This window comes from Sciurus carolinensis, chromosome 7 (assembly GCF_902686445.1).
Source record: "Sciurus carolinensis chromosome 7, mSciCar1.2, whole genome shotgun sequence".
Classification (NCBI taxonomy): domain Eukaryota; kingdom Metazoa; phylum Chordata; class Mammalia; order Rodentia; family Sciuridae; genus Sciurus; species Sciurus carolinensis.
The window spans coordinates 103,281,581-103,304,948 of NC_062219.1; the positions used below are offsets into that span (position 1 = coordinate 103,281,581).

General features: G+C 40.0%; 1 protein-coding gene across 2 annotated transcripts; it reads right to left on the bottom strand.

Moving 5' to 3' along the window:
* Positions 1-1,000: 1,000 nt before the first annotated feature.
* Positions 1,001-21,902, bottom strand: Tmem14a (transmembrane protein 14A). Of its 2 annotated transcripts, none has more exons than XM_047558626.1 (5): positions 21,681-21,902; positions 6,872-6,957; positions 4,689-4,790; positions 3,092-3,179; positions 1,001-1,605 (listed from the first exon to the last, which is right to left on the bottom strand). In XM_047558626.1, the coding sequence occupies exons 1-5, from the start codon at positions 21,857-21,859 to the stop codon at positions 1,566-1,568; spliced, it is 495 nt and encodes a 164-aa protein (XP_047414582.1). In that variant the 5' UTR covers positions 21,860-21,902; the 3' UTR covers positions 1,001-1,565. The 2 variants fall into 2 exon arrangements, with proteins under 2 accessions (XP_047414582.1, XP_047414583.1); XM_047558627.1 differs by lacking the exon at positions 21,681-21,902 and adding an exon at positions 13,825-13,953.
* Between the last annotated feature and the right edge of the window lie 1,466 nt (positions 21,903-23,368).

Here is a 23,368-nt window from a genome sequence, read left to right on the forward strand (position 1 = left end):
ACAAAAACAAACAAACAAACAAAAAAAACAGAACACAAGAAGCACATATAACAACATCATTCACTTCTACCATCTTTTGGGAACAATTCAGGACTCTGCATAGCTTCAACTAGTTCCTAAAACTTTGAGTCACTTAAGTACCTCATGGCTATCGTACACATTTCTGTGATCAATTTCACACTTAGTTTCTCTATCAGTGTCATAATCAAAGTCTGAGTAGAAGCTGTTTTCAATCTGAACCTGTAGGCTCTTTCCTTCATCTTTGACAGGTAGAAGTAAAGAGAAGTAGCTCAGTTATGAGAGTTCCAGCCTTGCTTGTGTTTAATCATCTCCTCAGCACCATAAGAATGGATGAGATTTTATTTGGGAGGGGGTTCTTTTTTAAAGTATATCAAGGACTTTTGTTTAGGTTTTCTTTTTGGTTCAACCAATAGGGTTTTTTTTTTTTCCTTAATTGAATTCCTTGTCACTGAAAGTTTAACAACCTACACGAAAGTCAACTGTCAAAGGAAACCAACCTAACACAACCAGATCTATTCTGCTGCTATGGACTGAGGACTCTGCACACCCTCACTTAAACAAAGGGTATGGAAACCGACAGGACTAAAATAGCAGGCTTTTAGGCCTCTGAGGGGTCTTGTTGACCATTAAGTAAAAGTCCTCTTTGAGGATGAGGTATTGATTCCCAGAGACAGGGAGTGACCTCCCATAGAGCACATTACCCGGCAGTAGGTCTAGGCTGGGATTTACGTCTCCCAAAAGTGCCTTGGACATTAAAAGTTATAACCATGTCCAAATTTGAGGTGGTGATTTGAGGGGGAAATAAATATCACTTTTTTTTTTCAGTGTTATTATTGTTTGAGGGAGAAAGAAGTTCTGTTCCTAAGGAAGTACAGAATGTTGGCTTAAATAACCCCTTTTCCCAATCCCTTTCACTAATAAATGAACATTTAAATGTCAAAGATGATTTGAATCTATCAAGACACCAAAACGAAAGAAACTGGTTTAAGACATTTTTATTTTTTCATTTGAATACTGATACATTCTGTTTGAGAATGTTGACAAAGGAATTCTTTTAAAGGAAAAATAACATTGGCAGCAAAGCAATTAAAATGGAAAAAAATAAAATTTCTGATATAACACAAGTAACAAACAGCTATGTTAGTATTCTGTGAAGTCTACATAAGGAATTCCTTTATTGGGTAAGTTGTAGTTTAATTTAAACTTACTTAAGTCATTAGTATTTGGAACTGTCAAAAACAATACCACATATATAAAAATAGCCACAGCATATGAAAAGAGTATATCAGGATTCATTGATCAACTTTAATGAAAATATTGCTTGACAATTAGAAACAGTTTAAGCTTTTGCTGTTAAAAATAAAAACAAAAACAAAAAAAATGTCAAACTGTTGTTCACCTTAGAGGAGACAGTATTACTTTTGCTTTTGACATAAAATAAGAGACTCGACATTCTATATTGAAATTTTTCTTTTAAGTATAAAGTATAGACTCTGCCCATTACAGTAGAATGATAGGAATTTAGTTTTCAGTCTTCTGGATGCTCACAGCAACAGTAAGACAAGTCTCAGGATCATCATGAGGCTGAATTAAAATAAAATAGAGGCAAAGGGAGGTCATTTTTACCTGGCAAAGATAGAAAGGTCATATGCTATGTGCAGACACATTACTAAGCCTTGGCTTCTAGGGCTTTCTCCCAGCTCCTCTCCTTGGAACAGGGAGAACACATCATCCTGGGTTCTAACTTCCCAGACAGGACATAAAAATGTTCACTGAATGAATGAGAAAAATAAGAACTTGCTGTTCCAAAAGTCTGTCATGAGGGTTTATGAAAGAAAGATCTGGGAAGAAACAAAAACCTTCAACAGCTAGTCAAGTAAAGTAAAGCAACTTGGAAAAATAATCAAGGAGCAACTGGAGGGGGGCAACTGTGACAATCTCAGCTACTTTCCACTATCTGGGTCTTGTCCTCTTGTTAGTAAGCCCTACTACTGACTCTTTCTAACACCAAGCGTCATTTTTATAACTGGAAAGCAGTCCTTTGTAATCAAATTTTCCCCTCCCTAGAAACATAACACATTGCTACACTAGAAAATTCTACAGAAAAGTGGAAAGAATAATATGGAAGTTATTCACTATGCTATGACCCAGAGAAAAACACTACTAATAGTCAGAGGTGTTTCCTTCTTATCTTGTTTTGTTTACACACAGACATTTTAAAGAATAGGTCACATTATGCTCTGTGGATTTTGATCCTATTTTTATATCTTATTATGTCATCAAGATTTTCTAATGCCAATAAATAGGTTTTGAAAACATGATGTACAAATGCCTACTCAATACTCCATTAAATGCGCAAAATATTTATTGAAATATTTCCTTACCTATGAATTTTTAGGCTGTTCCTAATTTCTGAGTTTAACATATTTTTCATTAGAATTAAAGTTTCAATGAACAATCAATCTTTGTGTACATCTCACTTCTTTGAAATAAATTCTCAAGAGCGAAAATGCATATCGAAGGGAATGGACATGTTTATGGCTTTTAACACTCCTAGGCAGCTTCTAGGAGGAATGAAAAAATATTATCTCTAAATTTTTATTTGGTAATATGCTTCAACTCATGGACAGAATTACCAGATCAAATTAAAAAATTTGGGACTCCTCAACCTGTCTTTTTAAAAAATACTAAAATTAATCTCCCTTTAAAAATTCAAAATAAACTGCATCACACTATCACTGTCCGATTCTCTAAAAGAGAATGAAAAAACTTACTACTTTAGGAGGGTGAATCTTGTGGGGAAATAAGGCTGAATTTAGTTCTGAATTACAGAAAAGGTAACTGTGTATGTGTGATCAAATAACAGTGACACTAAGTGCTGCTGGGAAGAATGCCCATGTGAACATCAGTGCCAAAAAGTAACTAATTTCACCATGGTTTAAGGTTTTTCCAGTCATGCTCACTGTAATAGAAACTACTTTGACTTTTCAAATTAAAATTGATTTTGAACAAAAATCAGCCCTTCAAAATGATGGCAGAGGAAAGTATAGTTCAAAATAGTTCTTCTTACCTTAAACCTGCAACCAGTCCAGCAGGCATTACTTTCTTAGAACGCTTAAACCTCACACCCATTATGGTGGCCAGGAAGAAAGCTGTAACTGAAAATCAAACCAATCCATGAACTAGTTTCAAACACATTATCGGTACTTGCTTGTGGACAAAAAAATTTTAAAAATTAAAAAAAAAAAAGGAAAACAATATTGTTTCAAAGTTTTCAATATAACAACTATAATGTATAAGCACTGAGTTGCTATTTCTTGAAAAAATAAAGGCCTCTATTAAAATGCTTTATAAAACAGTCCATCAAAAATTTGAGTAAATAAACATGTTAAGATCCATTCCTGAAATATCTTCAAATTTTTTTTCTAACCTAAATTTCCATTCACAGGACACTCCTCAAAGGCTAGGACTATGTCTTATTCAACTTTCCTCAAAAACACAAGGCAACAGACATACTTGAACCCACAGGAGCTACTGAATAAATGCTGGTTAATTAAACGTAAGGAAAATAACCAGTGTTTCTTTTAAAAGATCTGATTATAAACTAATACTAGAAGGTGGACTGTTTTCTTTGTAGCATTCCATTTGGGAGATTTAATGCCTGGAGACTAAGTTATAAAATTATATGCAGAAGCATCAGGTTAGGAGCTGAACCAATGGGAGGGAAGGATGTTTCTGTGTGAGACTTCAGGATGTCAATAAAACAACTTAAGAACAGCTTTCAAAGAAAAATCACATATTCTTATAAAATATGATTGAGAGTAAACATGAGAATTACTTAAGTGTATATGAAAAAAAGGTCCAATATATCTATACCCTGCTAATACAGATTCAGCTTCTGACACAATCTTCATTATTAGAAATATCCCCACTCTGTATTTAAAATAATGGAAGAAAAAAATAAAGGAAATAAAATAAGGGAAGAAAATCCCAACTAATGTCTTTTTTCTTCTTCAAATATAAACAAAATAAAATTTTGTTTTTATTTATATTTTCCTCCATACTCGCCATGGCATTTTGAATAAATCAAATAAAGACAATTTTCTTGGTGAAGTTTTCTAGAACTTTGCTGTATTTCTCTTTCCAGCTAGACAAAAGAAAGTCAAGTATCCCAGGGGCTTAAATATTCAGGTTTCCATTTTTTCTGTGGACATTCTTTCACTAAGGCCAATAAACAAAAAAGCTAAGAAGCGGTCAGTCCTGCTTTCCTAAGGAAGAACAAAATCAGAACTGTTTGTGAATTAAATAAAATAATACAAGGCTGTCTCTTTTTAGACATTTTCACAGCAACATAAAAAAACATTCTTAATATGTATTTAGGAGAATTAGCAGAAAACCTAGGAACACTTCCTTTCTTTTTCTTATTTAATTTTTCTAGTATTTCTAGTAACAAGTTTTACAGAAAACTGAGTCAGAAGGCAAGGTACAGTACCATTATTTTTGATCAGGTCTGTCTAGAAAGGAACAAGGGTTATGTTCAGTCTCGACACAGTGTGTAGCCACTCAACACCTGACAATATATTTTCTAGTAAACCTAGCACAGGGTATCAAGCAGGCCACTCCAAGGTTTGATGCTCTGTGACTGGGGGGGAAAGTGCCATACTTACACAGCGATAGTTTAACATCTCGTTTGTCGATGGAGACACGGTAAGCTCCATAGCCCGCCAAAAATCCAACAAAAAGACCAGCAATCAAAGATGGAACACCACCTAGGAAGAAAAGTATGGGCTCACAAAGAGAATCTCAAAGTGAAAGGAATTCATTTGTCAGCTCAGGTGCAACACAGGTACCTTCAAACATGTTCCTACTTGAGCATCTTAACTGGGCAGAGTCAAATTAAGTATGGGCCTCTTCAGAGACAGTGATGCTGAACCCCAAAACACAAGGCAGAGGAACTCTGAACACAGGGTAATGCAGGGGTCAGGGGTCCCTGGAAGGAATAAAGAAAGCCTGCACTGTAGTACTGGTGTTGACCTGATTGCATGATCTTGGGCAGTCACTTCACTTTGATGTCCTCTTCTCCCCACGCTGCTTTTTTTTCTCTTGGATGCACATTTTTACTATGAAGTTGTGATAATGGAAAATGAGTCCAAAGATATTTTTAGCTCACAGAGGTAAAGAGAGAAGTGCTATGCAAACCAGGCAATGGTTTTGTCCTGAATAATTAACAAATCATTAAGCCCTAAGATGTCAGAATTCATATCAGAGGCGACTACACCAAGAAAGGGGAAGATGCAGGGCGCTGACCCAGCCAGCTAGTCTCCAGCCCAGGACACCATGATAAATACTAAACACTTCCTGTGCATTGGGCAGGGAGGTCATGCTGGTGACACTGTGATCAAGGCACACAAGATCCTTGCTTCACAGAACTTGCTTTCATTTAGAATCTGTTGAATTAGAATCCATGGGGGTAGAGCTGAGGTATTTCTATTTTTTAAATATTCATAGGGAATTCAGATGTTTAGCCAGGCATAAGAACCACTGCAGGAAATGCACATATGTGCACACGTGCTTGCATACACACACACACACACACACACACAATTCTTCACATCCCTAAAAAAGGCAAGCAAAAATAATATTTAAGACTGGCACAGTGGTGCACACCTGTAATCCCAGCAACTTGGGAGGCTGAAGCAGGAGGGTTACAAGTTCAATGCCAGCCTCAGTAACTTAGTGAGGCCTTAAGCAACTTAGAAGACCCTATCTCAAAATAAAAAAAGGGCTGAGAAGTAGTTCAGTGGTTAAACACCCTGGGTTCAATTCTTGATAGCAAAAATAAATAAATAATTAAAATGTTTAGATGTTCTTTTCTGTTCTATAATAGAAATTCTTCAGATATGTCTTTGACAAAAAAAAAATTGTTTCTTCAATAACAATACTATCAGGGTTTTACACTGACTCCTCTGAAGTAGTTAATAAAACATCAACTCTCGAGTAGTTATTGGCAGGTATCACTTTGGTGGCATCATTGTTTGTCCTTCCAAAGATATCTACAATACACATATTCAGAGAGAAACAACAAACAAAAATGTAAGGTGAATTACAATCTGTAAGGAATCTTAGAAGGGAATCTATTCTAATCTGCTAGCTGCTCTGCTATGAAACAGAATTGTTCTTCTGACTGTGGTTTCTGAGACACCTCTAAGGGAGGAAGTTCCTAACTTCCAACTGTGTAGATTTAGCATTTTCACGCAAATTCAAATATACCAATGTCACAAGTTTAACACCCTTTGAAATACAACTTTATTTTTAAAAAATTCACTAAAATATAAAAAACAGAAACACAAGACACCATGACTGTACATGTATCTACTTAGAACAAAGTAAAATATAAAATCTTGACATTTCACTTTTCTCCATGAAAACCCTTTAAGTAATCAAGTGGTCTCTTCTTCCTCTTTTAGATACAGATGAAGAGGTGACTTTGGATATTATATCTTAGTTCTGAACAAATCTTTTCCTTTGCAACTCATAGCAATATAACTCAGTTTTTGACACAATTATGTAAAACACAAGAAACTTTATTTAATAATAAGTAAGCGCTGAAGGTTAAATCAATTAACTATGCAATTCATAATGGCAGGTGAGAGCCCCACGTTGGCATGCTCTGTCATGCTCAGTCCCACGGAACCCTTTCCTCTGTGAATCCCTTCCATGACATCCTGGTCCTCAGCTCCCTCTCAGATATCATTAATTTCTTGTCTTGCTAGCAGACCATCAGATGAGCCTAGCAAAATCAGCATTTCCCCAGTAAATTCCTTTGATGAAAAATTTGTTTTAGTCTTACCTCTCCGCTTATATCCTAAAATGCTTCCAAATGTCACAAGGGCTGCATAACCAAAACCAATCAGGTCCATTGGTGAGGCTGTGATTCTAAAGCAAGGAAGAAGGGATAAATGATGCAAAATAAAGAGTTCTGGGGAACAAATACATAGTAAAATGAAAGGCATCCCACAGAATCATAGAAATTAATTTCTATGGTCCCTAAAGGGTCAAGCCTACTACCAACACACACCACTGTCCTGCTACCCTCTCTCTCTGGCATACTTGGGGGACACTGGAGGTTGACTCTCCTATGCCTGTCTTCAAGTTATACCCTCAGCTATTTTGGGCTTTCTACTTGTTATAAGGCTTCTACTCTGCAAGATGGGTCTCCTGATGCAGGGAAACACTACAATCTACCTCCATGTCTACAATGTCTACAATGCCCTCTCTCTCCTCCACCTACAGGACCTCAAACACACTCTACACCTTCTCCCTGACCTCTGCCCTTAACTACCCTGGAACCCCTTAACCATTCTAGCTTCTTCTTCCTCTAAATGCTTCTGAAACTCCATCATACAATTCTTTCATATTTGTGCAGACATTCATCCTTCCATGCTCTCCACACTGCAGAACAGAAAAGGGGGACACCCATGCATAGCACATGGGTGTTTGCTTAGTGACTGAACCAGAGATTCACTTTAAACATGTGCTGTATCACTAGACAGTTCTGTGGTGGCAAAGACATCCACACTTCAGTGATGACAAATCACTAAACGATAAATGAAGGTGAAGGCCGGGCACAAAGTTAACTGAATGACAATGACATCCTATCATGCATCACAGCACCAGTCAAGCATATCCAGGGGTGAGAAGTCCCCTGGAGACCCTGCCCACCCTTTTTTTTGGTACTGGGAATTGAACCCCAGGAGTGCTTAACCTACTGAGTCCCTTCCCCAACACCTTTCTGTGTTTTATTTTGAGACAGGGTCTTGCTAAGTTGCTCAGGGCCTCACTAAGTTGCTGAGGCTGGCTCAAACTTGTTATCCTCCTGCCTCAGTCTCCTGAGTCACCGGGATTACAGGCATGAACCCTGGTGCCTGGTTTCTCCATTCTTTAAGATGCTATAGAAAGTGTACTGGTCACAGGTTAGAGATGTGGGTCTGGTCACTTGCTGGCTGTTGGTCCTGAGACCATGCTCTTTCCTTCCCCCAAGTCCTCCAAGTGTGAGAAACAAATGAGAGGAGCTCTGAAGTTCTTACGCTTTTTTAAATTCTAAGAATCCTGGTGGTGCTTTTATATCTGAACTTTCTTACATCTACATTTCTTCCATGGGGAAAATAATTAGCTTTGTAAATAGAAGGAGTGATATGCGGGATTTCTTATGTATTTTTTCAAAGTTTCTCACTGCGAGTCTTTTATTCCCTCTACTAACTGACAATAAACTGACTTAGAAGAACAGAAAAGAAGTGTTGAGCTTATCTCAGAGAGTCATTCAGAACTTACTGCGAGGGAGGGTCTGCAGAGGGACGTGGGAGCAGAAGATGGCAATGAAAAGCCCTCAGCACCTACAAGAAGTGCCCAGGAGGTGGCACACTGGGATGTGACAGGTAGGAAGGCCCTGGGTTCAAAAACCTTTGCTGACTAAATGATGTATAAACTAGCAATAACAATAATGTTGTGAGCAATTAACATGTGATTGCACCTAAGGTCTCACATATATCATGTCATGTAATTATCGCCACAACCCTATGGTTGAATGCTACACTATTATCCCCATTTTCCAGATAAGGAAACTGAAGCATAGAAAAGGCAAGCAATGCCTGAAGGCCACAGAGCAGAGCCAAGATTTCAGATTCAAGAAAGTCTCACTTCTAACCACTATGCAACAACACCTCTGAGAACTAAGTTAGCTGGATGAGTGTGCAAACAAAGCTGATGCTCTTCAGAATTTTTGATTATGGATCAATCTCGTGCTTGGCCTACAATCTTAAAGTCATGACCAGAGTACACTGTCTTCCCTCTAGTGACTCAGTTTCTTCATCCCTATGAGCATCTCACAACCAATCCTATTTACTACTATGAAAGGAGCCAATCATATTACATATTACAATGTACATTTGGCTTTAAATTTATACCCTTACATATTAGCTGTGTAAAACTGATATGTTCCTTAATCGCTCTGTGACTCAGTTTCTCCATCTTTTAAATAAGGATAATAAAAATACCTAACTCACAGGGTTATTGTGAGAATTACTGAAAGGCCACACCCATAATATATACAATTATTATGTGTTTATACATGTATTGAAATTCCATTGTGACCCATAAATATGCACAATTACTATGGGTTGATTAAAATAAAAAATACATCTAAAAACAAATATTAGCTGCTCTAATAATATTTATTCTTCTCTTTCACTCTTACACCTATTTTCCAGTTTGATGTACATAAGTCCATTACTACTTCAGCATGCTAAGAAAACTGAGGTAGGGTGAATTTTTCATATGACTCATGCCATATCACAACTACTATTTTAACTCATTTCCAGTTGACAGCTATCTATTGAGTATCTTCTTTGTGCAAAGCAGTTGGGAGCAATAAGAAGCCCTCAGGCAGGGCTTTAGTCCTCCAGGACCTAGAGTATAGCACAGCAAAAAGAGGGAGATGCTAAATGAACCTTAAGAGGGCAGGCATCTGACACGGCTAGGGGGCCTAGAGAAAGATGCCCAGAGGATGCAAGGTACCAGATGGCACCTTGGGGAGAGTAGGATGAAGAGGTGCTCCAGGCAGAAGAAGGAACATGTGCAAAAGTTTCCTGGTGTATAAAATACAGCACTCCTTCATGCTTAAAACACTAGAAAAAATAGGAATAATAGGAACATACCTCAATATTGTAAAGGCTATCTATGCTAAGCCCACAGCCAACACCATTCTTAATGGAGAAAAACTGAAAGCATTCCCCCTAAAAACTGGAAAAAGATAGGGATGCCCTCTTTCACCACTTCTATTTAACATCGTCCTTGAAACACTTGCCAGAGCAATTAGACAGATCAAATAATTAAAGGGATACAAATAGGAAAAGAAGAACATAAGTTGTCTCTATTTGCTGATGACATGATCCTATATTTAGAAGATCCAAAAAACTCCACTAGAAAACTTCTAGAATAAATGAAATCAGCAAAGTAGCAGGATATAAAATCAATACATGTAAATCTAATGCATTTCTATTCATAAGTGATGAATCCTCTGAAAGAGAAATTAGGAAAACTACTCCATTCACAATAGCCTCAAAAAAAAAAATAAAATACTTGGGAATTAATCTGACAAAAGAGGTGAAAGACCTATACAATGAAAACTACAGAATATTAAAGAAAGAAATTGAAGAAAACCTTAGAAGATGGAAAGATCTCCCATGTTCTTGGATAGGCAGAATTAACATTGTCAAAATGGCCATTCTACTAAAGGCACTATACAGATTCAATGCAAATCCAATTAAAATCCCAATGACATTCCTCATAGAAATAGAGAAAGCAATCATGAACTTCATCTGGAAGAACATGAGACCTCGAATAGCCAAAACAATCCTGAGTAGAAAAAGTGAAACAGGAGGTATCACAACATGCGACATTAAAACTGTACTACAGAGCAATAGTAACAAAAATGTCATGGTACTGGCACCAAAATACACAGGCAGACCAATGGTACAGAATAGAAGACACAGAGACAAAACCACATAAATACAGTCACCTCATACTAGGCAAAGGAGACAAAAACATACAATGGGGAAAAGATAGCCTGTTCAACAAATGGTGCTGGGAAAACTGGAAATTCATGCAGTAAAATGAAATTAAACCTCTATCTCTCACCCTGCACAAAACTCAACTCAAAATGGATCAAGGACACAGGAATCAGACCACAGACCCTGTACCAAATAGAAGACAAAGTAGGCCCAACTCTTCATCATGTTGGCTTAGGACCACACTTCCTCAACAAGACTCCCAAAGCACAAGAAATCAAAGCAAGAATCAATAAATGGAATGAACTCAAACTAAAAAGCTTTCTCAGCAAGGGATACAATCAAGAATGTGAAGAGAGAGCCTAGAGAGTGGGAGAAAATCTTTTCCACACACACTTCAGGTAGAGCACTAATCTCCAAAATTTATAACAAACTTACAAAACTTTACACCAAAAATACAAAGAACCCAATCAATAAATGGGCCAAGGAACTGGACATTTTACAGAAGACACACAGGCAATTAATAAATAAATGAAAAAGTGTTCAACATCTCTACTAATTAGAGAAATGCAAATTAAAACAACTCTAGGATTTCATCTTACTCTAATTAGAATGGCTATTATCAAGAACATAAACAAAAATAGATGTTGGCATGGATGTGGGGGAAAAGGCACACTTGTACATTGCTGGTGGAGTTGCAAATTGGTGTAGCCACTCTGGTAAGCAGTGTGGAGAATCCTCAGAAAACCTGGAATGGAACCACCTTTTGACTCTGTTATCCCACGCCTCGGTTTATACACAAAGGATTTGAAATTAGCATACTACAGTAATGTAGTCACATCAATGTTTACAGAAGCTCAATTCACAATAGCTAGATTGTGGAACCAACCTAGATGCCCTTCAACAGATAAATGGATAAAGAAACCATGGCATATACACACAATGGAATATTATTCAGTCATAAAGAATAATAATATTATGGCATTTTCAGATAAATGGATGGAATTGGAGATTATCACGCTAAGTGAAATAAACCAATTCCAAAAAACCAAAGGCCAAATGTTTTCTCTGAGAAGTGGATGATGATATATAATGGGGGTGGGGAGTTGGAGGATGAGAGAAGAATGGAGGAATTTTAGATTACATAGAGGGAAATGAGAGGGAGGGGGTATGAAAAATGGTGGAATGAGACAGACATCATTACCCTGTGTACATGTATGATTACACGAATGGTATGAATCCACATCGTGTACAACCATAGAAATGAAATGATGTACCTCATTTGTGTACAATGAATCAAAACGCAGTCTGTAAAAAGTTTAAAAATAAATAATTTCTTAAAAAGTTTCCTGGTGTGAGAACAGCATGACAAGATCTCAAAATAAAAAGAAATGAATATTATCTGTGAAAAGAGAGGGCCTGACAAGAAATACGGAACTCTCAAAGGGAGTCTGCCTTCTGTCCTAAGGGCAGTGAGTGATTAATGAAGTGAGTCTCACAATCAGATTTAAACTCCAGCAATGGCAATGGAAGATAAATTAAAGTAAAGCTGAGAGATGGCCGCAGTAAACTAAGCAAGAACTTAGTTGATGATGGTAACCTGGCCTAAAAAAATGGCTTAGATGAAGTGAACCGGATGAACTTAAGAGAGGTGAAGGAGGTAGAATCCACAGGCCTGGATGTGGGGTGGGAGAGGCAGGGATGAGTCAGAATGACTCAGCCCCTAGGTCTCTGGCTTAAACTATTGGGAGAAGTAGGGGTGACAGGCCTTGATGCTCTTCCCTGAGACAAAGAACGCTACAGTAGCAGCTGGTGTGGAGGGGAAGGAGGGAGGTAGCCAGGAATAATGGAACTTGTTTTTATATTCTGAGTCAGGAAAATACTCCTACTTCAGATCAGAAGCTCATGAGAGAGATCATTCATCATCAGGTAGTAGTAATTTGAGGATTTAATTTTCTCCTAAAGCCAAGCAGCAATGTGAAAGGCTTCATCCCCCAGCCGTTCCTGTGACCCTCTCTTGGGGACACATTCACATTTATCTGGTGTAGAGTTCCTTAGGTTGGGATCCTCTTCCTCTTTTCATGTCCCCCCTCTTCCCTGCCCACACACCCTCTCCAAGCATTGGAAGCCACTATTCTTTTCTTTCCTTGAGGGCAAACCCAGGTTCACTTCTTTGTTTTTACAGCACCAAGCACACTGCCCTGCACAAGGTAGGTGCTAAGAATGAATGAATGGGTCAAATGATCAGCTTCTGTCTGATAACCTGTAATTGATCTGCTCCCTACCCCCACATTTAGCTATATTGCCAGGAATCAAACTGCTCCTTCATCTCCTTAGTGAACTGAGTGCTATTCTAAGGAGGCAAAATAAATCAATTCCTAATCCTTGCAAAAAGTTTTTCTTAAGGAAAAAATTTGGACAAACAATAAGCACCCCCTCTCGCTCCTTTTCCATGGCAGAGCCAAGCACACATTAAAGCCAGAGGCTGTGTTAACATAAAAAGGATGAGGCATGGCCCGGGGCAGCCCATCACAAGCTCACATGCTCCCGTTTTAAAGGACATCCTCAATACTTGTGAAAGGCCAGAAAGCATCTTGGGTGCTGCAATGCAGCAAAACGGTTTACTGCACTGCCGTACAGAACCAGGTAACAAGGCCATGCCTTCCTCCCAGCGCCAAGTCCTCCAAAATTTGGAAAACTAAGAGGTTTTCTGTAAACTATTATATACAAAGCATTTTCACATGCTAATAATATAACAATGACCTATCCTTGGGCTCCTTGGACATGACATTTTCCAGTGAAATCTGGGTGGTGCTGGGAAGGTTAAGACCTATCAAGCGATTCAGAAAGAGCCCATGAATTCATCCCACCACCCTAACCAATAGCCCAGCTCCAGAAGGGTAGAAGGCAGAATGGGTAGGAGATTTAATGCCTCCAGAAAGCAGAAATTCAGGAAATTCCCAGGAGAAAAGAAAACATCGCAAAGAGGGCAGACCCCGCCCTCCACACAATCCTCCCAGTCTCCCCGCCCCGCCCCACCTCTTCCGCATCCTTGTTTGCTGCAGGGATTGGAAATGTGGGCAGCGGTCAGCAAAGGCCCTTTTATTTCTGTGCCTTTGCAAGAAAATCCAGGGCAGGTAAATCTCCACTGTGGGATGCGCAGTGGAGCTGCAGCCCTGAACCCTCCCGGTAGATGAAAAGAGAGAAGCAGAAGACCAGACGCTGGCAAGAGCCATACCTGGGATCCGGAAGCAGCCTCTACGCCAGCACCTTCCTACCTCCGAGCTGCCTTCACTCCGAGCCAAAGCTGCTCCTTCCGGGCGCCGCCTTCCCTGCCTCGCGCACGCGCTGCGCCCCTCCCTCCCTGGCCTGAGCCCGTTGCAGCCCAGCCCCGGAGCTCCGGTAACACCCCAGACGGCGGCCGGTCCCGGTCATTTGCTACGTCTTCCAGGCTTAAATCCCCGCCTGGAGTCTCCAGTTGAAGTCCGCTGTCTCCTGCCAGACTGGCAGGCACTCGCAGGAAACCTGCCTGGGTGCCCCAAGGATCCCGGAGGGCGAAAGATTAACAGAGAAGGTCATTCATCATTCGAGGGACCTTTATGAAACCCAAGCATTTTATACACTGTCTAGCAGATTGCCCCCATTTTCAGTGGAAGGAGCTAAAGCTCAAGAGATGAAGTGATTAAGATGTCTAAAATAAGAACCCAAGTTTGATTTCATTACATCATCTATTGGGTCATAAAATGTGTTTGGGAGATCAAGAGTCTGGTTTTACACTTCAGACCGGGAATTGCTGGGTTTAAATATGTAGGAGGAATAGTAAGAATCCTAGAGCCGGAAAGCACTTTAAAACTTTTCTAGTTCAGAATAGTCCGGTCCCAGGAATAAACCTTAAATTGATTTGAAATTGTGCTTCTCAGTAAATACTCATCTCACTCCACCATTTAGCCTTCTAGACTGAATGCAGTAACTCTTACCCTCTTGCTTATCCACAGCCCTTCAGGGATTTGAGGAAGGTTTTTCCTTTAGGAGCCCAAGCAGCTCTAGGATTCTGTGGGGCTGGAATAACAGCAGAATTTGAGGAAGGAAAGAAGAGAGGCTAAGATACATATTAAATCTTGCGAAATTTACTGAATCTGTCCTTGCACATCAAAGTATTTCAGGGAAGTAATGTGACTGTATCTAACTCATGAGAAGTCTATTGGTCCTAGGGAACTAATGGGATCCCCAGAGATTCATGGGAGAGTTGATGGCAAGACACTAGAGTGTGGAGGAAGTGGTATTCTCAAGTTTGATTCTGAGTTGTGCCAATGTCCTTCCCGTTGCCTTTATGCCCATCCTTATCTCACTCCCCTACCCCCTCTCCTCAGACTCCCTTTCTCTTTTCAGAATAAAAATAAAATCCTCCCCAAGCCCATTGGCCCTCACCTACAATCCCAGCTACTCAGGAGGCTGGGCAGGAAGATCACAAGTGGGAGCCCAACCTGGCAACTTAGCAAGACCCTGTCTCAAAATAAAAATTTAAAAAGGTAATAGATCACCCCTGGTTGATCTATAAATACATAATTTTTTTTAAATAAATAAAACCCTCTTGAAATCTCTCATTATTCCAACAATGTGATCTAGATAAATAACTTCCCTGGATCTCAGTACCAAGATGGTGTTTTAGTCAGATGTTGCATCATTGTGTCCAAAATACCCAACAAGAACAACTTAGAGGAGGAAGAGTTTATTTTGGCTCAGTTTCAGAGGTCTCAGTTCATAGATGGCCAACTCCGTTGCTCTGGGCCCCAGATGAGGCGGCACACCATGGGGGAAGGTTGTGGTAGAGGGAAGTTGCTCCCCCTTTGGCATCAAGAAAGCAGAGGAGTGGAGCACCAGGGAAGATGCATCCTTCCAAGGTATGCCACCCAGTGACCCACCACCTCCAGCCACTCCTGCCTAATTACCTCCCAGTCAGTCCATTCAAACGAGGATGGACTGATTAGGTTACAGTTCTCATAATTCATCATTTTACTTCTGAATATTCCTGTATGCATTAATATAGAGGTTTGGGAGACACAACAGATGGGGCTCAGACTAGATGCTCTGAGATCCTTCCCACCTTGCCACTAAAGTATCAGAAGCTGGAAACCACTTCAAGATATTCCTATTAAAGGCATTTCACCTAAACCTCAAAGAACAACTCTGTCTACCATGGGAATTCTACATTCTCAGACATGTGGAAACAATCATTCTTGGGCAAAGGGACCATGTTTTCTCAACTCATAGGTCATCAGCTGCCATCTACTTCAGCTAATGGTAAGACTGTAGTACAAAGTAAGGCAGCAGCAAAGTCTGTTCACTTCTGCCTGCCTGGAAGCCTTTCTATTCATGATCCACAGTAGAAACTGAGCTTCCAACATGATATCAACCACTTTGGCATTCTGGAGAAATGCACAGAATAAAATACATAGCAATGCAAAAGAAACCAATTTTATTGAAATACAGGGATCAAATTAGTAACATGTAAATCTTGTGCTGTCATAGATGTGCTTCTTTATGAACATATTAAGGATGACAGATCTATGGGTAGGTCTAATTATTACCATGATTTCAAAGTAGTGCTACACATAAACCATATTTTAAGACATCTGTAATATATGAATACCTGTGATTCATATTGATGACAGATACAGGTACTAATGCTGCTTTGGTTGGTTGCCTATTTTCCTAACGAAGAAATGTAAAATTTCAGTTAAGGGTTCAAGTTTTCATATCTCCTGATTTCTATCATGGACTCCTTTGGATTTGTTGATCCCAAATTGAGAACTCCAAACCTAACAGTAATGTAAGTTTTCATAGGTTGTATAGAGGTGGAAACAAAGAAAGAGAGTGCAAGGTCAGGAGCCCCGCCTGATGGATTGACTGATCAGGCAAGTCTTCCCAGAATGTTTACACCTTGGTGAGTGCTCTGGGATCCTGAGCCTGATTCATTGTCAGATGTTCAGAAACTCAGTTTTTCTCAGCTCTCCCAGAAGCACTCTGGGGAGATTGATTCTAAAAAAAAAAAAAAAAAAAGAAAAAAGAAAAAAGAAACAAAACAAAACAAAACAAAAAGTTGCAAGGGGTTTATTGATTTTTTTAAGCCCACTTCAGATTCTTAATTCTCTCTTTCAGATCCCATATGGCTACTTATCATTTAAAATTCTGCTCTTCGGTAAAGGATGCTCTGAACAAACATTTTATATATATACATACATACATCTAGTCTGAGCTCCATCTGTTGTAGTTTGGATATGAGGTGTCCTCCTAAAATCTCCTGTATTATGCATATATATATGAATATATATATATATACATACATATACACATTGTATGTACAATTTATTTCTAGTTTTGATACATAATTGGTATACTAATATGCTATGGATATTATGAATACAAATATACACATCAAAGTAACATCTAAACAGAACATGAATATAATAGGACTAAACAGATATTTTCTATATTTAATACAAATAACAATATTTTTTCTGTCCCAAGATACAGAAGAATATTTTTAGCCTTTCCCCTTTTCCAATAAAATTTCTCTGAACTGATCACAGTCCTTAAATTATCTGTCTTTTCTCATGTTGTGGTAAAACTGAATACAGTCAAATGTGAAGTTCACTCTGACCTACAGCTCTACTCTTCTCAAGACCACATTTCACTGATTCCTAGTGTCAGTTCAACATGATGACATTATGGAAGACTAAATATTTCCTCAACAAAAGTGTTCAAGCATGGAAGACCTATGATCTTACTTACTAGCATCAGCAAGTTTTACACTGGGATTAAGTTTCCATTTCTGTAAATATGTCCACCCACTTTGTATCCACAGGCTTGCTTCAATAGATAGCTGTTTGTCAATCAGGTCCTTTGCAATTACAAACCCATCATTGAGGCTATCCATGTCTTTATCATGCCCATTATTTTTAAACACTCTAAAGCACAGTGAATGTCATCATAAATTAAACATTTTTTTTTTTAGGGAGAGTGGTTTTAAAGCCCAGAGGTAATTTGAACTGGTGAAATCAGAGTTGTATTCCAAATAAATTATAGCCTTAGTAAGGAAATTGAGAAAGTCCTATTTTGTCTGGGCTGTTTAGTTCCAAAGCAGTCTTAAAGGAGGAATCATTTTCTATTGTATGAGCTTCTGTCTCAACCATCTGTGACAATGAGCAACTCAGGTTAGTCCATCCTTTTCTAGGCTCCTTCTGGCTTCTTCAAAGATCGCCAAAATGTTTTGCAGAAACAACATGTAAATTTATGTTTTACTATCATTCTTCCCTCAATTCTCATTCTCAATATGTTTCCAAATCAAAGGACATTCATCTTTTCCCATACTTTGGTCTTTATGTTAAGCCAACATTGTAGCATCTTTTCCATGATGGGCAGCAATGATAGCCATCATGTAGGTACATCTATTTCTATAAGGTCAGAAATCTCATCAAGCAATTCCACACATTTTTGAGGAAATTAAAGTAATCATTAAAAAGTCAATATCATATGTAAGTGAAATTTCACACCTTTTTAACAGTGCTGTATACGAGATATATAGGATATTAAACAGGTAAGATCTTTCCATTTCCTTTGGTAAGAACTTTACAGATTTGAATGCAATTTCCCAAAATTTATGCCAGCACTCTCTGATAAACATGCAAATAGATGAGCTAAGCATAGTATGTATTAAAAATATCAATAGTATTTTATTTTATGACTTCAGTGGTTTCATTAAAATCCTCATAGAAATCAAGAAGACAATCTGAAATTTCACTTTTCTAATCAAAATACCAAAAGTTAGAAGGAATATTTTAAATTGCAATAATGCATGCAGCACTTGAAATGGATATACTGTATAAAGCATGATCGATGGTGAGATGTGACAAAATCAGCTCTACACAATAAGGGGCCAATACATCTATTATCAATTTGCCCTGTTGTTCACCCACAGGACATTTTTGTTGCAACCCTTCCTGAATAAGGAAATGTAACTTTATTCAGTTTTTTAGACCAATCAAGGAGCAATACAATTATGCATGTCCGTTTGTGTGGTACACCCATGCTAATTCAGCAGCTGTTAATTTTGAACATTGGTGTCTTTCTGGAACCAAAAGTATTTTTGATTGGGTTAGAAATATTTGCCTTTCTCATCCTTGGCTTGTGAGATTCAGTCTCCATATGTGCTCTCACACTCACTTCTCCCCCATGCCTGATTTCAAATTTGTTTCTGCCTACCATGCAGCATGCTCTGTTTTGGTTGACTTCCCTAATACAGCCAAATGTGTCCTTTCATATATTATTACAATGCCACAGTTTTTTAGTCTTCTGTTTCTGTGATGGGATCATACTTTTGTTGATACTATAATTGTTTTCATTTTCATTATCTGATTTCTTAGAAAACATGGTCAACTGTTCCATAATGATAAAAACATCAGAACACAATAGTTAATCCACAAGTAAAGTCAAAGATAGACTGTCAATTTTAATGATTACAACATATTTAAGCCCATTATTCTGAGTGATTCAATAATGGATGAAAAACCATTATGAACTGCAAACCACTGTTGTCAATATTGGTCAAGGAAAAATTAGGCAACAGCTATCCCAGAAGGTGTATAATCTATGCCATATTCACTGAACACCAAAAACAGTGTTGCTGTCAGCCCCTCTATAATGGTTGGTTTTTTCACTCTTCCTCCAACCTTGCATATTCGTTGCCAAAATCAGGAACTTTCAATCCCAGGAAAGGGCTTCCCAGGTCACTGTATTTTCAGTGCTAAACTTGGGATGATTGGTTACCCTGCGGGAGCCCCATTAACCCAAGGGCTGATTCTCTAAAGGTGGGAGATGGGGACACCTAACCTTGCTTCCACAGATGCTATTTCACTCCTCCAGAATATTGTAGTTTCCTCCTCTTTAAAGAAGACAATGAAAACATAATCTCATCTTTTATTTGACTTTGGAGTCATTTAAAGTTCAATATCCTTGATCCAGAATCACAGGTAGAGCTCAGGGTCAATGCCCCTCCTGGTAGAGATCCTAAAAAGAACTCATAGGAAGGACAGTCCCCCTAAAGGTCAGAAGGGGGAGAAAAGAAGCCTACTGAGGAGAATGCCAGCCAACCAGCCAAGGAAGGAAGGAAGGAAAAAAGCAGTTTCTGGGTGACTGGTGCAGAGCATAAACCACGCCCTGGGGAGAGAACTCCCCAAACTTGCCAAAGTACTCCTTTGTCTTCTCTTTAGTGGCTTTAGGGTTCAGACTCCCCCACCAAGATTTTCTTAATAGGATCCTTTGTCATGGCTATGGCCTTTCTTAGATCAATCTATGGCCACTCAGCCTGTGTGTCTTATAGTGTAGTACCTGTTCCAACAGAAAGGGAGATTTGTTCAGGACTAAGGGGGCTTTCAGTGCTAAAACCACAAATAAAAGATTTCCCAGGACAAGAGACTTGTGGCACTAAAACTGGGACAATGGGGTTTCCTGGGATTTGGGATTTTCAGTGCTAAAGTCAGTGCAGTTCTTTTGGAGAAAGGAGAAACTGGTTCTCATTCTCATTGGCATTTCTAACGTTCTAACCAGCAGACTCTCACTCTAATTCACATTGGTATTTCTTAATAGCATTGCCCAGGAGTTCTACCTTCACTTTGAGTCACAAGATTCTACCATAGGTACATAAATATTCCATCCTCTCCATATTCTACCCAAGTCTGTCCTCCCAATTTTCTCTAAACCTGAAATCAGTTTACCCAAACACATACAAATCTGTTATCTGTGAGCCTTCTTCCTGTCATGGAAGTCCCAATCTAAGGCATGTTTCCTCCATGAGTGAGGCAGCAGGGATTAAGAGCACTGCCTGGAGCTGGGCTGCTGGGGTTGGCATTCTGGTTGTTCCACCCCCCCATACCCTCTGTGTGATTGATCTCTTCTAGTTCCTTACACTCTTCTCTGAGTCTTTGTTTCTTCCTCTTTAAATAGCACGTCAATATCTATTTCATAGCATACCTGGATGCTTTTCTAATCCTCATATGTGAAGCATTTAGCACAGTCCCCCCAAACAGAGACATAAATAGGTATTAAATGTCAACTGTCCCCTTCCTGGACCACTCCAGTTCGTATACCTCTCACTCCCTCATTTAATTTGTACAGGAGCAAGTCCCTAAACTCTGCTTTCCCCAGTGTACTTGGCTATATGTAGTTCAGACAAGCTAAACATGATCCAGAAATCTTCCATTAGAATCACATCCCATACACAGAGGCCCTTAATAGAGTACACAGCTTACCTTCTCCACACTGGCTTCCTCTTTAGCCCCAGCCCTCTTGATTTCTAGTGTTGGAATCCATTTCTACAACATAGTCAACAATCTCTCTAAATATGGTAAAATAGTCTTTTGGGGTACTTTCTGCCTGTATCCCAGCTTAGGTCACCAATGACCAATTTCCTGAAAAAGTCTGTGAGAATCATGGAGACAAGTTTTACAAGGAAGAGGTGAACTTAGAAATTAGATGGAGTTTAGGAAGAGATGCAGCTCCCAAAACTCTCACAAGAAGGATAACAAGCAGAGCCACTATCCAAAGCAAAGGTCTACCCCAAGTCTGGCACATTCTACCTTAAAGATGTTCACAGATCTGCACTAACCTTCTTTCTGAGATCTCAACTCCTTGACAGAAACAAAGCTGAACAAGATCACAGCGTCCCCAGGCTGGGAAGAGGGAAAGCAAAGTTACCCCGCCTTGGCATCATCCCTGGGCACTGCGCACACTGGAAATTAATTTGTCTGAAATCCCTCTTACAAAACGCTCATCTCGTCATCTGTCTATCCCTTTTTTCCTTGGTACCCAGAGGTCTGCCTTCCAGGGGCGGAGACCTGATCTGACAGTGACTCGGTACCCAGCAGGAGTGAAGGAGGGGAGGACGGAGGGAAGGCTAAGGGAAGGGACCGGAGAAGGGATGGAGCCCTTGCTAGGCCCGGGGCGAGTGCACACGCTCCTCGGGACGTGCATCCTCTCCCCCGGGTGACTCTGGGGTTGCGCCAAAGTCCACCGACAACTGTCACAACGCCACAGCACCTGCCCCGCGTCCTCCTGGCCTCTGCCGCCCTTCGCCTGGTCAGCCTGGGCGCCGTTCTGACCCGTGTCGGTGGCGCCCTGGTCCTAGCCAGAGACTCGCCTTCGGGGGTGGCTTGGTGTGGGTGCTCGCTGGCGCTTGTTGTCTCCACCTGCCGCTCGCTTTCATCTGCCTCTGACATAGTGGGTGGCGGGGGCAGCCCTCCTCGTCGGAGTCATCCAGTATCAACAGACACCGCGCCTGGCCCCGACCAGTTAGGTTCTGGGGAGCCCGGGACCGAGGTTTTAAAATCCAATTCGGGGGCCGGGCCCACGTCACCCAAAGCGCATTTTCACCGGTTAATTCTGCCTGACAATCATCCGTGCACCAGTGTCTCATTGGCTGCAACAACGCGCCCTCTAAATTCGTGTGGGTTTGTCAGCTTGTTACCAAATACACAGCCAAGCCCGGACCCTAAGGAGGATCCCCGAAATGCATGGGAGGACCGCCTGTCCTCGCCCGAGGTCTAGAAGCCCAGGACGCGCCTTCCGCCCCCTGAGGCTGCAGCTTCTCTCCGCAGCGCACTGGACTCAGGGCCTTGCCCAAGTGAAAAATAGCAAAAGAGCCCCAAATCAAGAAAATCAAATATAAATGAGAAAAAAATAATAAATCAAAATCAATTTTTTGCAAAGGCAGAAAAAAACATCTAAAAGTCAAGGGGTGAACCTAGGTAAGATAAGCATGATTCCAACTTCAAATTTAGCACATTTATACAGCTTTCTTTTCGGCTTCAGTAAGTAAACAAGTAGTAAGTGAAACTTCTGTCGTTCGCTTGCCTTTCCTGTGGAGAGGCAGCAGGGGGCACTAGATGCTAGGGCTGCATTCGGGCAAGGCGCTTTAGCCCTGCCAGAGTTATTGTCAGGTATCTAGTAGTTTGCTCTCAGTAAATGCTGAAAGCAGGGCGCTGACCTATGTGGAAGAATGTGCGAAAATGGTACACTATTTCTGCACTACATTCTGCGGACTAAGGAGTACAACTTACTGAAATACTGTGTCAAGGGGAAAAAAAAGGCAATCACAGGAGATATCGGGCCTATTTTTTGAGGTGGGCTCTGAAGGAGATGCAGGGCAGTGGAGAGTGCCCACCAGAACACTGGCAGACTCCCAGTTCTAGACTAGTCATCTGGATCCAGGATAAACTTTTGCCAAGGATGTTGCATGCTAAAATGAGACTGAGGGGTTTCCTGGGACACTGGGCTTTCCTATAAACAATGATAACAACAACATCTCCTACCATTAGTATCTACTGTGTGCCAGGCACCATTCTAAGCATTTGACATAGATCAGCCCTAATAAGCTTTATAACCAGCCTCTGAGGTAGACACTACCATCCTCCCATATTAGAGAGGAGAAAACTGAGGCAACTTTTCTGAGGCCATGCAAAGTAACAGGCCTAAGGATTAAGGAAAGCATGTATGCAGGTCATGTGGTCATTCTGGGTCATTCTGGCCTGGGTTTGAGCTATGGCTTAAGTGTATAGATTATTATTACAGGAAAGCACATAGCATTATGACTGTCTCATAGGAGATACACAATAGCATTTGCCATTACTCTTAAAAGACTGGTGTCTGTTCTCCAAGAGATTAATATCTTGTGGAAGAGGCCAACAAAATTCATAAGCATTAGAGAAGCCTACTGAATGGATGAACAG